This window comes from Dendrobates tinctorius, unplaced genomic scaffold (assembly GCF_039654945.1).
Source record: "Dendrobates tinctorius isolate UK_male_01 unplaced genomic scaffold, ASM3965494v1 ptg000089l, whole genome shotgun sequence".
NCBI lineage: Eukaryota > Metazoa > Chordata > Amphibia > Anura > Dendrobatidae > Dendrobates > Dendrobates tinctorius.
The window spans coordinates 18,108,196-18,122,438 of record NW_027361757.1 but is presented as its reverse complement, the minus strand read 5'-3'; the positions used below and the strand labels follow the sequence as shown (position 1 = coordinate 18,122,438).

At 45.0% G+C, this 14,243-nt stretch overlaps 1 protein-coding gene across 3 annotated transcripts in view; it reads right to left on the bottom strand.

Annotated features, from left to right (window-relative positions):
- Nucleotides 1-13,023, bottom strand: part of PDLIM1 (PDZ and LIM domain 1) — a 98,461-nt gene extending 85,438 nt beyond the window's left edge. The window contains exon 1 of one of the 3 annotated variants that reach the window (XM_073585873.1): nt 12,926-13,023. In XM_073585873.1, coding sequence (XP_073441974.1) covers nt 12,926-12,991 — 66 coding nt within the window. In that variant the 5' untranslated portion in view covers nt 12,992-13,023. Of the gene's footprint in view, nt 1-12,486; nt 12,851-12,925 lie in introns of those variants that run through there. The other 2 variants (XM_073585872.1, XM_073585874.1) reach the window with 2 other exon arrangements.
- Nucleotides 13,024-14,243: the final 1,220 nt, after the last annotated feature.

Genomic DNA, 14,243 nt, shown 5'->3' with positions numbered 1-14,243 from the left:
CCACTGATATTTACATGGACTCTGTGGAAAGACATTCGACTAAGCTACGGAAACACACAGCAAAACATTTCTATGCAAGAATGAAGAGCTTTGCAGACCAGGCTGATCTTATCAGAGACACAAATAACTTTTCCAGGAGAACATTCTTCTAGCTAATCAGAGAATATTTTCGGTATACAGGAACAAACCCAAACTTCTAAGAAATGCTTTGACAGCTTGGAAGTTATTACAATCTGGGAAAACCATCTTCAAAGTCCTTCCTTATATTTACTGCTAAGGTCACAAAATGATAGGGAACCTAGTTCTCATGTACAACATACTACAGGAGGGGATCCGCAAAAATGCAGAGGATGCATGTATTTAACTGCTTGCAGTAATAACTATTCCATGAGGAGGTGCCAACCAAAAAAACATTAATATTTTTGACCTCCTTTTGGTATCCACCTTTAGCTGGACACAATACCATGGAAGACTATTCCTTTCTGAGCACAAAGATTGGTTCACCGGAATCCAAAACTTGCCTCATTCAAGTGTAAATGAAGCCATGGAATGTTAGGAATTAGAGTGTGTCATGATGAAATTGATCATTTCCATATTAAGTGATCTGGCTTTAACTATACTGATTAGCACTGTAGTGAAGGAGGCCTTCTGCCTGAGCGTGCAAGGATAGTATGAAGATGAAGTGGCCGGGGAAATCACTGACAGGGAGGCGAAGACCCCATGTACAGTCTGGCCCCTGTGCACCAAAATCTAAGTTAGCAAAAAAATTAAAATGGTGATAAAAGAACAAAGCAGATTTCTTCAAAAAGTATCAATTTAAGCTGTATTTAGCACCATTACAGACATGTCTTTACATTATAATATTGCGCTGACAGGTTCTCTTTAAACAAGAAAGAACATGAATCCATAGTCAGGGCTCAGGGGAGAAGGTGCAATACTCATGTCCTGTAATTAGCCACTTCTACCATCTAACAGCAATACAATGTCTATGTAAATAAATAAAGGACAGCAATTTACACAAGCAAGGAATATAAAGACCTTATTCATGAAAGGCTGTGGGTTAGCAAACTGGTTTCACATTGTTAGGACAATAACTTAGCAGCTATTGTTTCCTTTCCTGTTTGTCTCCATGTTCTGAACACTGAAACTTTACTATTTACACAGTGACTCAGGGCAACACAGAACTGATAATGGCCTGGTAGAAACCTGCATGATGTCCGGTCCATTACACTGCACCGGGTACCAGTGTTCCTATGAATAATCGGTTGAAACAATCTTTTGCTTTGCTTAAAAAAAAAAAATATCATGTATCATGGTTTGATGCAAAGAGGACCTGCACGGCTGAGAACAATGGCAGCCTGGGCTGCGCACCATCTACTACAGATCACTCAGTATGTGCCGGCCTGTACACACAGGCTATTAAATGACCACAGATCGGCAAACGTATCGCCGGACAACACGTGTTTAACTTTCTAAAAAGAGCAGTTTAAACGGACCCTTATAGAAGTTATTGGGCACCAGTCTTTTTTCCCCCCATACACTTTGCTAGTTATTTTTAACTACAAAGAAAGAGGTTATGTATTATAAAGATCAGTACAAAACTGAATATTTAAATATTTAATAAAAGTGTTCACAAGCAGGAAAATAACTTATCCTTGTTCACTATGCCTGGAAAACTTACCGTAAGGTAAAAAAAATTATTGTGATAGTTCAGGATTAGTGTAGATGAGGGCTAGACCTTCAAAGTAATGCTAAAAAAATAAAAATACACTGCTTAAAAAAAATTAAGGGAAAACTTAAACAACAGAATATAACTCCAAGTAAATCAAACTTCTGTGAAATCAAACTATCCACTTAGGAAGCAACACTGATTGACAATCAATTTCACATGCTGTTGTGCAAATGGAATAAACAACAGATGGAAATTATTGGCTATTACCAAGACACACTCAAAGCAATGGTTCGGCAGGTGGGGACCACATCTCAGTACCAATGCTTTCTGGCTGATGTTTTGGTCACTTTTGAATGTTGGTTGTGCTTTCACACTCTTGGTAGCATGAGACGGACTCTACAACTCACACAAGTGGCCTCAGGTAGTGCAGCTCATCCAGGATGGCACATCAATGCGAGCTGTGGCAAGAAGTTTTGCTGTGTCTGTCAGTGCAGTGTCCAGAGGTGCTACCAGGAGACAGGCCAGTACACCAGGAGATGTGGAGGGGGCCGTAGGAGGGCAACAACCCAGCAGCAGGACTGCTACCTCCGCCTTTGTGCAAGGAGGAACAGGAGGGGAGCACTGCCAGAGCCCTGCAAAATGACCTCCAGCAGGCCACAAATGTGCATGTGTCTTCCCAAACGGTTAGAAACCAACTCCATGAGGATGGTCTGAGTGCCCGACATTCACAGATGGGGGTTGTACTCACAGCATTTGCCACAAAACACCATGATTGGCAAATTCGCCATTGGCGCCCTGTGCTCTTCACAGATGAAAGCAGGTTCACACTGAGCACATGTGACAGACGTGACAAGGTCTGGAGATGCCGTGGAGAGTGATCTGCTGCCTGCAACATCCTTCAGCATGACCGATTTGGCAGTGGGTCAGTAATGGTGTGGGGTGGCATTTCTTTGGAGGGCCGCACAGTGTTGGACTGTGAGCACTACCCCCATCTGTGGACGCTGGGCACTCAGACCATCCTCATGGAGTCAGTTTCTAACCATTTGGGAAGACACATGCACATTTGTAGCCTGCTGGAGGTCATTTTGCATGGCTTTGGCAGTGCTCCTCTATGCACAAAGGTGGAAATAGCAAGGGCAGTGAAATCTGGTATATATGACATGTGGGGCAGTCGATTCTAATCAAAAAATATATATCTATATAATAGTATCAAACAGTATGCCACCAACATGTATACCTGCGAACTATAATTGTCCAGTTGTACTATATAATAGCAAAAGGGGGGGGGGGGACAAAATCCAAAATACATCTAATGGTCATAATAAAATTGCTTTATTTAAGTGGACAGGCAAGGTACAAAACAGCATGCTAAAGTGCCATAAAAATATAAAAACATAAACAGCAAATAGGGACACACAGACTCAAGTTACCACTGCTGCACATTACAATACTAGTATGTATCTAATGAGAATGTATTGCACTCAATAGGAAAGACATAGTAGGTCCAGGCAGCAATCAAAGGTATATATTCAAATGAATCATAAGTTACCTGGTCACAATAACAAAAGGCAGGTAGCATGCTCTTTTGTACCTTGCCTGACCACTTAAATAAAACAATTTTATTATGACCATTAGTTGTATTTTGTCCTCCCCCCCCCCTTTGCACAAAGGTGGAGGTAGCGGTCCTGCTGCTGGGTTTTTGCCCTCCTATGGCCCCCTCCATGTCTCCTGGTATACTGGCCTGTCTCTGGGTAGCGCCTCCAGCCTCTGGACACTACGCTGACAGACACAGCAAACCTGCTTGCCATAGCTCGCATTGATGTGCCATCCTGGATGAGCTGCACCACCTAAGCCACTTGTGTGGGTTGTAGAGTCCGTCTCATGCTACCACGAGTGAGAAACACAACCAACATTCAAAGGGGCCAAAACAACAGCCAGAAAGCATTGGTACTGAGATGTGGTCTGTGGTCCCCATCTGCAGAACCACTCCTTTATTGAGGGTGTCTTGATAATTGCCAATAATTTCCATCTGTTGTCTATTCCATTTGCACAAAAGCATGTGAAGTTGATTGTCAATTAGTGTTGCTTCCTAAAGGCCCTTTTACATTTAGCGATGCACCAGCGATCCAACCAGCGATCCGACCCGGTGAGGATCGCTGGTGCATCGCTAAATGATCGCTAGTGAGCTTTCATACAGAAAGATCTCACAGCGATGCAGCAGCGACGCAGCGCACGATACTTACCATTCACACACAGCGATCCTGACGTCCTCCCGCCCGCCTCCACGCGTCGCTGGACGTCACAGCAGGAAGTCTCAGCAGGAAGCGCCCGACGAGAAATGGAGCCGGACATTCTCGCGCGATCAGCGATGGACAGCGGGGGAGCCGGTCGCTGGTAAGTATCACACATAGCGATATCGCTAGTAATATCGCTATAACGTCACAAAACCAGTGACGTTTTAGCGATATTGCTAGCGATATTGCTTAGTGTAAAACCCCCTTAAGTGGACAGTTTGATTTCACAGAGGTTTGATTTACTTGGAGTTATATTCTGTTGTTTAAGTGATCCCTTTATTTTTTTGAGCAGTGTACATAAGTATTTTTAACAACACCTGTAGAAAACAGTAATTTGTAGGATTCCAAAAGGACAGCTGTGCCTTTTTATGAGCCCAAAGTCCAGCTGAATGTTTCCAAAAACTGTTTTCAAATTAAAGATGCACCAAAATAACCAATATAAAAACACACGATAAAAGCACTATTTACTCTTTATTAAAGGGTTTTTCCAGACAGTTGTTGATTTTCTTTAACAATGATGGGCTCTCCAACTCTACTCCTTTTCTCTAAAGGCTGCAGTTACAACTAGAGCACCTGTGACCGCTGCAGCAAATCAACGGCCCAGCAGTGATGCTGATGTAGACAGCATGAGCTGCTGAATCAACAACTGATTAGCTGCAGCGGTCACATGTGCTGTGCTTATATTACTTCACAATTGCAGTTGTCAAAAAAAAAAAATTGGATCAGCAAGGAAGGGGTGGTGCTGGAATGTGAGTAATAACAGCACAATTTGCGTTTTAGCAACTTTTTGGACTTGCTTGACAAGGGGTGTGGCCAACAAAATGGGGACGGAGAAGAGAATCTTTGGCATAACTAAGCTGATCAAAGTAGGTCAACTAGTAGACGGTATAAACTTAAAGTAATAAAGATGCACCACATTTACTAAACAGACCGAAACACGATGATATATCTGGGGCATTTTAAGACTATGTAGCCCAAGTCTGTAAGTCAGTGTGGAAGGTAAATAACCATCTGTTTCGGTAGTAGCTTCCTAGCTTGTCGCCCTTCCCTGCTCAATGCATTCCGAGACGCGTCGTCGGCTACACGTGCCACAGCGAGATGCGAGCGACTAATAGTGCAAGTATTTAAACACAATGCATTGTACTTCTCCCCCCATGTCTTTCAAAGCACACGGTCAAGAGTATATGGGACTGTATATAGTAATGGGGGGGGCAGTACATGACATGTTCAATTAAATAGGGACATCACTAAAGGAAAAGGAGATGCAATAAGCCAATATAAGGCTAGTTTCACATTAGCGTTTGGAGGTGCAGCGGATGCTCGCCGTGAAGCTCCGCCCCCTGCCGTGCCTCCTCCGGTCAGCTCCACCTACACTGCATTTGGCACAGGTCGCCGCACCGTCAAAAGGACGCATGCGGCGGCTAAAGCATACCTGCGCACGGCCAGCGTACCCAATGCTAAAGATAGGGTACGCTGGAAGCATGCAGTGTCATGCGTCCATGTGCGGAGCTGACCGGAGAAGGCAGAGCTTCACGGCGAGAGTTCGCTGCACCTCCAAACGCTAGTGTGAAACTAGCCTTAGTGACTGGCTTCTGGTAATGATACATGTGTTACTGCGAGGATCTGACAAGCAGATGTGATTTCTCAGGGAGAAGTATGGATGTATTGAGGAACATTGTGCAATAGAAATAGAAACAAACCACACAAAACCAGCAGAGAAAGTGATGTGCATTCAACAAGAAGAAAATTCTGGTATTTTCACAAATAATTGTATGACGCATTTAAAGAGTGTTACCACCTGTAAAAAACCACACTGGCGGTTATATCAGTGTCCCGAATAACAGGGCTCTCCGAAAATGCATTCAGAGGCCAGTATTAGCCATAATCTAGTACATAATAAAGGCTGCTCTTTACACATGGATTCATATGATGTTCGTATGAAGCATTCTCACCCTTTCCTACGTAAGGGTGTAAAGTGGGGCCACTGACTTCCATTGGTCAGTGTCAAGTGAACGTGGCCATTCAAGGGGCTAAACAAAAAAAAAAGAGATTGTATAAGTCATTTATACAATTATTGTTCAGACTGCAAAGGTGTAAAAATATTAAAATGGTGCAAGAGAAGAGTGTTAGGGCTGGCGGAACGCACCAAATAATAAAATAGTAAGGTGCGTTCGCAGCCCGGGGTCCACCGTGCAGGGGTGATAAACTGCTGCTTAGTAATGGCGGAAGTATAAAGCGGTATACAAAAGGTCACACGTGGGTTAACGTCACCCAGTGTGAACAGGGCGAACTCTGTTACCTCACAGAGCCGCACTACCGCAGAACATAAATGGCGGAGCCTGTTCAGCTCACAGAGCTCGGCAACGGAGCGCACAGTGTGCGGCCACAGAACTCTGCCTCAAGGACACGGGGTCAGAGTCCCTCTAGACCTTCCGAGCGCGCGGCGTCGCACCTGCGGACGCCACTATAAACGCTGACTATGGTGGAGTGTCGAGCACGTGCACCGTGGCGTGCAGAGTCAGCGGTGGACACTGATGCCAGTCTCAGACTCTGCCTCTACCTACACCTAAACCTGGGCGCTTAACAAGCTAGGCTGCACAACACATGCGTACCAAGGGTAGGGGGTTCTTAATGAGTCATTCACCAGAGACATTCATACATGCATACAACACTCTCTCCTCATAGTCTGATGATGCAGTCTACACTAGCGCACGGCCGAGCGGCCATGCGAACCTTTTATAGCCGCGTCCTTCTAGGACCTTCCTGATGGTCCAATGCGAGCTGGAGACGGACCAGAGCATGTGACTTCCGATCTCCAATTAGAGATCGTCCCACGGGCATGCTCAGTGGACCGAAAGGAGGACTTGCAGTCCCTGCAGTAGCTCGCTGCTGACCAGCATGCGTTGCTATAGCTGGCCAGAGGTGGCAGCAGCAACCAAACCCACAGAGCTGGTCTGAGCAGAGCGCCGGGATCGACGAGTCTGCTGAGCAGCCTCCTGTGTGGTGGAAGAGGAATGGGAGACTGAATGCAAGGCTCGGGATTCCTGCTGTGCAGCGACAGGAATCCGACGCCTAACAAAAGAATATGAGTCCGCCATCAGATTCTAGGTCTTCATGTGCAACTCCTTCACTTTATGCTTAACACAGTTAATATGATTACCCCCCCCCCCCATTATCTTCACAGGTTGCTCCAAAGTCTAAAAGACTGGAATTATATTGTACAGGGTATCTAAAAGATAAGAGCACCACAGAAGGCGATACTCAAGCACATCCACAAGGGTATGTTGTCAGTTAATGCTGCGGGTTGGATGCTGCGTACAGCAGCAGCGGCCAGATGTTACAGCATATTGGATGGGATTTCATGAAATCCCATCTCCACTCTGCGTGCAGGGATGGCTCCGGTTGCCCTGCGTAAACGGTCCGGACATGTGGCGTGCCTTTCCAGACCGCGGTAGTTCTATTTTGCGGAAACGCTCCGTCTCCGCATGATAAATTTCACCCATACAATGGATGCGGTGAATCCGCACAGTTCAATCAACACATGCAGAATCACCAACGTTGAAAAGCCGGCAGCACTTTGTACTGAGTGGACATGTGCTGCTGCGTCCAAAGCACTGTCGGTTTCTACCCTTGAAATCATACCCTTATTGCTGTCCAATAAACAACTATGGGCAAGCACGGTGGCTCAGTGGTTAGCACTGCAGCTTTGGTTCAAGTCTCACCAAGGACAACATCTGCAAGGAGTTTGTATGTTCTCCCCGTGTTTGTGTGGGTTTCCTCCAGGTTTGTTTCCTCCCAAACTCCACATACATAGCGATAGGGAATTTAGATTGGGAGCCCCAATGGGGACAGTGATGCTTATGACGGTAAATTGCTGCAGAAATGGATGGTGCTATAAAATGAGCAAAATAAAAACCTATGAAGGCGCTCAGCTTAGAACTACTCTGAACCTACAGTTGGGTAGAATAAATACTATGCATTTAAATTGGAATGTGACCACTATAAGAACCGTTTCTAATAACCAGAGGTGATAGCGGACATTTAATACCCACATTTTTGCAGTTTTTCTGGATGACAATATACTTTACTTGCACGTGATAAGTCCTGGCCTGTCTAATATTCAGGCTTACACTTCTGCCCTTGCAAAAACGATGAGCTCACTTGGATCCCTGCCAAGCTATAGTCCTAAACTCAAGATTGCAGTGAAGACATTTATCAAACTGATTAGAGATTTGTCTTCAGAACCTATGCCAAATTCATAATAGATTTTCTATAAGATCTACAGATCTATAAGAGAACCAGAAATGAATTCACTTACTTATACCATAATTCCCCTGACACCACTACTTGCTCATCTGCTTGGATCTTTCAGGAGTACAGGCATTTCTAAAGTATTAGCTTCAGTTCCCATGATGAATATTTGGTGCGGTTTTTTTCCGCTGCTTATTTTGTATTCTACAAAAAATGCAGCTTATTACAATTTCATTAAAGTTTATATAAATCTCATGCCCACGGTGCGGTTTTATACTATGTAAACTAACCACAGTGCAATGTTGGAATCCACAGTACGTCCTTTTCTCGTGATAAATATGCAGTTTATAAATGCAAAACAGCAATGCAAAGTTTTAGTGCATTTCCAGTCGGAACCGGAAAAAAAAACACCCCACATGTAACCCAAGCAAAAGTAAAAGTTTTAACAAAGCTAACTAACAGAAAGTATCCAAAACAAAGCAGTTTAAGGCCACGTTCACACCGTCAGTATTTTACCTCAGTATTTATAAGCCAAAACCAGGAGCGGGTGATAAATGCAGAAGTGGTGATGTTTTTTTATTACACTTTTCCTCTGATTATTCCTTACAAATACTGAGGTAAAATACTGACCAAATAGTGACAGTGTGAACGTGGCCTTAGTTAAAACAGGACATGCCAAAAAAAAAAAAAATAAAAAATAATATGCAGCTGAAAACAAAATAAGCACAAAAAAAAAAAAAACCACAGTGAAAAACCTCAAGCACCGTAATCTAAATTTAGTTTACGGGTGCAGAAAAACTTCAGCATCAAAAATGCACCAAATACTCATGAAATGTAGAATACAGACACGTTTCAATTTCTAGCTACTTCTAAGGCTACGTTCACACATGTATTGTACAGATACAGTATGTCTCCTATCTGTTTTAAAGCAGACAGCACACAAACCTATAGAGGTTTATTGATCCATACTAATAACTGTTTGTAAAAGACGGATGTGTGTGTGACCCACGTGACCAAGAATGTCCTATTCTCATCCATGAAAGTCTATGGGGATCCGTTAAAGGGAACCAGTCACATGAAAAAGCCCTATTAACTTGCATATATGGGGTTAACCTGCAAGTCCATACTTTCCGGATCCTGACCGGTGCCGGCACTGACAGGCCCATTGTCAGGAGGAAATTAACTTTGTTCTTCCCAGCAGCATTCGGCCTTCAGTTGTAGGGGAGGCGCGGGTGCGGGTTCAGTCACAGCTCTGTGTATAGAGAGGAGCAGCTGTGACCGCGCCCCCTGCACTGACTGACAGCTCGCTCATCATTAGGGCCGGCTGGAAGTCAGTGTTGAGAGAGAGCTGCCGTCACTCTCTATACAAAGAGCAGTGACTGAAATGTCACCGACACCACCCCGATGACTGAAAGAGCAAGTCAGCCGGGGGGGAATAAATTTCATTTCCTCCTGGCAGCGGGGCAGGTTCAGGATGCTATTATCCTGCGATTAACCCTTTATCTGCAAGTTAAGTGATTTTATTTCATGTGACAGGTTACCAATAAACAGTAGTAATCACTGAAGCAGGTAGATTCCGCTGCGCAGCATAAAATGGTAAAATGTTGAACTGGTGATGATGCCAGATTATGGGCGTAGGAGCAATGCAAGTCCATACAGTTTCCTTTAGCTACTCTGAGGTCGTGTTTCCAGGAGAAAATATAGATCCTATATAATACCAATTTCACCCATGTGTCCATATTATGGCCATATGCAAATTGCCTCTTTAGAGAGTAAAGAGGCCTTTACACATAGCGATATCGCTAAAGCATCGCCGATTTTGTGACGCAGCAGCGATATCGCTATGTGTGATACTTACCTCCGACCGGCTCCCCCGCTGTCTGTCGCTGATCGCGCAGCTCCATTTCTCGTCAGGCGCAGGGCCGGCCCGAACATATAGGCGAACTAGGCGGCCGCCAAGGGCGCCGACCCAAAGGGGGCGCCAGAGAAAAAAATAGAAAAAAAATTATAAAAAAAATCTTTTCAAAAGGCAAAAAGTTTTAGGGATGGAAAGAAAAGTGTACATATTTAAGGGCAAATATGACGCGAGAGGTTGGTTGGGTTGGCAACAATTTCGATAGAATCTGAAGTTGCTAAACAAATTAATCTCGGTGACTTAGTGTCATCCTTTTAAAAAAAAAAAAAAAGGCAAGGAAACAAATTTTAATTACCTATGGTCGTTTTTGTTTTGTGTTATTGATTACTTTGTATATATTTGTCCTATACAACTTCTCAGAAGATTAGAGAGTTAGGAGAGAGTTAATTAATCATTGTTGTTGTGGTTTATTTTGCTCCTAAATTTATATCCCAAGTTTTCATCTACTGCCAAGAATAGTAGGGGCGCAACAAAATAGTTTCGCCTAGGGTGCCGTAATCTCTCGGGCCGGCCCTGGTCAGGCGCTTCTTGCTGGCGCCGACGAGAGGCGGGTGGACGCGGGCGGAGGACGTCAGGATCGCCGCATCTGAAAGGTAAGGTAATGACCGCTGCTGCGTCGCTACATCGCTGGTGAGATCTGCCTGTTTGGCAGCTCACTAGCGACCATTTAGCGATGCACCAGCGATCCTGACCGGGTCGTATGGTGGTCGGGATCGCTGGTGCATCGCTAAGTGTAAAGGGGCCATAAGAAAATGAACTCTATAGCGCCACCTGTTGGAAGAAGAAATTGGCTCTATAGAGTTCAAGTTGTCTTCCTCTCTGGAGAGGCAATTTGCATATTAAATTTCCCAGAGGAGCATTTGCATGACAAATAAGCCTCCTTATACTGGCATGCCAAAGCCGGTATGTCATTCCCCACAAGAAGATGCCCCTTAGACCTCATATTATGGCCAAAGCTTCTAGTTTGACTCTAGGTGTAGTCACAAGAGCAGCTTGTTATAGACCGAGTTTTAGCAGAGTGATCGCTGCAATATTTCACAAGAGTCAACTGAAGACTCTTGTCCCATACACGTTCTGATGCAATGATTGTTATCATAACGCTGCAAGATACACTTTACTTGTATTGAAATATCTTTGCCTCTCAGCTCAATACACCGGTATAGTCATAGTCACATCTTATCCACATAATGTCTGTAAAGCGCTGTGGAATTAATGGGGCTATATAAATGAGTAAAATAACCATATTTCCCAAAAATACAACAGACTAAATGCAACGAAAGAGGCTGTCCAGGGTTAGAAATAAGGTTTTTGTTTTTTTAATAAACAGTTTAACCAAGCGTGGTGTGCCAGTGTATACACTAATGGAACAAGTGCATCAGGTCAGGGCTCCCCGGTGAGTTATTGTATCACAACTCTTCCACAATGCGATAATAATCACAATACATTCATGGTAAGCTCACACTATGCGTCTTTATGCAAATTTTCAGCTCCGTTTTACAATAATACCCATGTCTATGATATTTCAGAAATCGGATGCACGCACTTTTTGTCATCAGTATTTTGTGCTTTGTATGGTTTTTGGGGTTTTTTTTGGCACAATAGAGCATGTCACTTGTTTCATGTTTTTTTCAGCATTCTTCACATGACATGAATGGGTGGTGCCAAAAAAAACGCTACAAAAACTGCAGGTATCAGGTTTTGCTGCGTTTTTGTATCAAAACCTGATTCTGTAGAATAGGACTGCAGAAAAAAAATCTGAGTGTGAACTTACCCTAAAGCAGCCTGGAGCTCAGAACTAGAATAAACCAGCACTTTATGACAAGCCCCAATCCTGACAACTATGTGCAGTTTTGCTCGCCACCACGAGTTGTCACCATAACTCATTTTGGAAATTGAGTCACAGCCGCTAATGATTTATCGGGGATTTGGATCAACGCCTGATGAAGAGACCTGAGTAGTCTGGAAAGCTTGCAATGTGTTACCATCCTTTCAGTTAGCCATTAAAAGGTATCAACCACTGAGGACTCTCAATCCTGAATATTTTTCAGGGATTTGGAATAATAATTGCAATAATCTATCCAGGAAAGTGTGGTGCTAATACCCCAGTTATACCGGTGTGTCCGCGCCCTGTCATTGTGTAGGCAGCCAGGTGTTTCCAGCATAACAGAAGCTTCCAGTGGATGTTTCCTGTAGATTACAGCGGGCGTGATATTCTGTATAACGACGCAATATTGCACAGCCACCATATTAATCTACACTATAGGATCACAACTAGTAGTATGGAGACATGGATTAGACCTCAGGACCACCAGACAGAGACACAGCTGTTAGCACAGGGCAAGGCAGACACTTACCCTAGAAATAGTGAGAGGCTGATCAAAGTCCTTTCCTCCCACCAGCCTGAATCCCCAAGGTGCTGGCCCTGCAATAGTAATGTGCTTGGATGCCATTATAGGGAATATATGGGGAAGGTTTCCCTCGCTCAGTTCCTTCCAGGCACAAGCTGTAGCTGTTCCTGTGCAGCAGGAGCTTTTCCTGATTACTGAGCCTCTAGCACACAGGGGTGTGGTGTCTGACAGCCAGGAACACCCATACAAAGGCTCACACTCTACAGAGAGACTGGATGGATGGGACTCTCTTTTTGGGATGGCCCCTTACCATCCCCTCCCCTCTCTGACACTGCACTGTTTTCCTTGTATGGAAGAGCAGGGATCCCAAAACCGGGGGAAAGTTTACACAACTCTGCATTCCTGCCCCCTCCCATATGGGATTAGTCAGGAGCCAGCGCTGCACCTTCAGTAAGAGACCACCGCAGCCAGAGCTCCGCAGGGGGACCGCATCCGGACCTGGGAAATACATTCCGCTTACTCTAGAAGCAGCTATGGTTGGGTCACGGGCACACGGTCAGTATTTGGTCAGTATTTTACCTCAGTATTTGTCAGACAAAACCAGGAGTGGAACAATCAGAGGAAAAGTAGAATAGAAACACGTCACCACTTCTGGATTTATCACCCACTCCTGGTTTTTGCTTATAAATACTGAGGTAAAATACTGACCAAATACACTCATTGCGGATTTGTTGCGCGGAATTGCACCAAATCCGCAAATGATTGCACATGCAAGGTTAATCAATGGGCAGGGCCGACGTTAGGGGCAGGCAGACCAGGCAGCTGCCTAGGGCCCCCGCTGCCCCCAACTAGTGGCACATCACGCAGCCCTATGGGGCCCGTGAGGCAGGGGGGGCCTGCCTGCCCCCAGCGCTGACTTCCCCCCGCTGCCGCATTGAACTATACTGGAGACTGCCGGTACAGTTCACAGCAATGATGGAAGAGAGAGCGTCTACTGATGCTCCCTCTCCCATCATTCCCCACTCTGCCTCTGACACAGCAGGTGCGCGATGACATCATCACGCACTCACTGTGTACCAAGCAGAGTAGGAGACAGGAGCAGCACGGGCACGAGGAGAGGTGAGGAGTGTTTTTTTTTTTTTAAATATATCAGTGTGAGTACTGGACTGTGGGGTGGCTATATACTATGCTGGGCTATATACCCTGCTGGGCTACATACCATGTGCTGGACTAGGTACCATGCTGGGCTATATACCATGTGGTACTGTGCTATTTACTATATGGGGCTGTGCTATATACTGTGTGGTTGTTAGGAACGGCAAAACGCACTAAATTAAATAATAAAGTGCGTTCGCCGCTCGGGGTCCACCGTGCAGTAGGTGTTTACACTGCTGCTAAGTAGTGACAGACGAGCAATATGGCGGAAATGCGCACGCGGGTTAAACGTCACCCAGGTGCGCAGAGCAATCACTGTTTAATTATAGAGATGCCAGCAGAGGTAAACACAAAAGGCTGAGCCTGTTAGCATCACAGGTCTCAGGTAAATGCACACACGGTATCAGGTCACAGGAGCAGGACCCAAGACAGAGGAACTGCGTCCGTCTAGACCTACCGTGCGTGCGGCGTCACCACTGCGGACGCCAAAGTGAGCTGCAACTGCAGCGTGGCATAGGACACTGCCGCTAGTCGATAGTGCCGTGAGGCGTAGCACAATCGGACGCTAGTGTAGAGGTGCGGTGTGCACAGTGGCCTAAGGCTTGCCG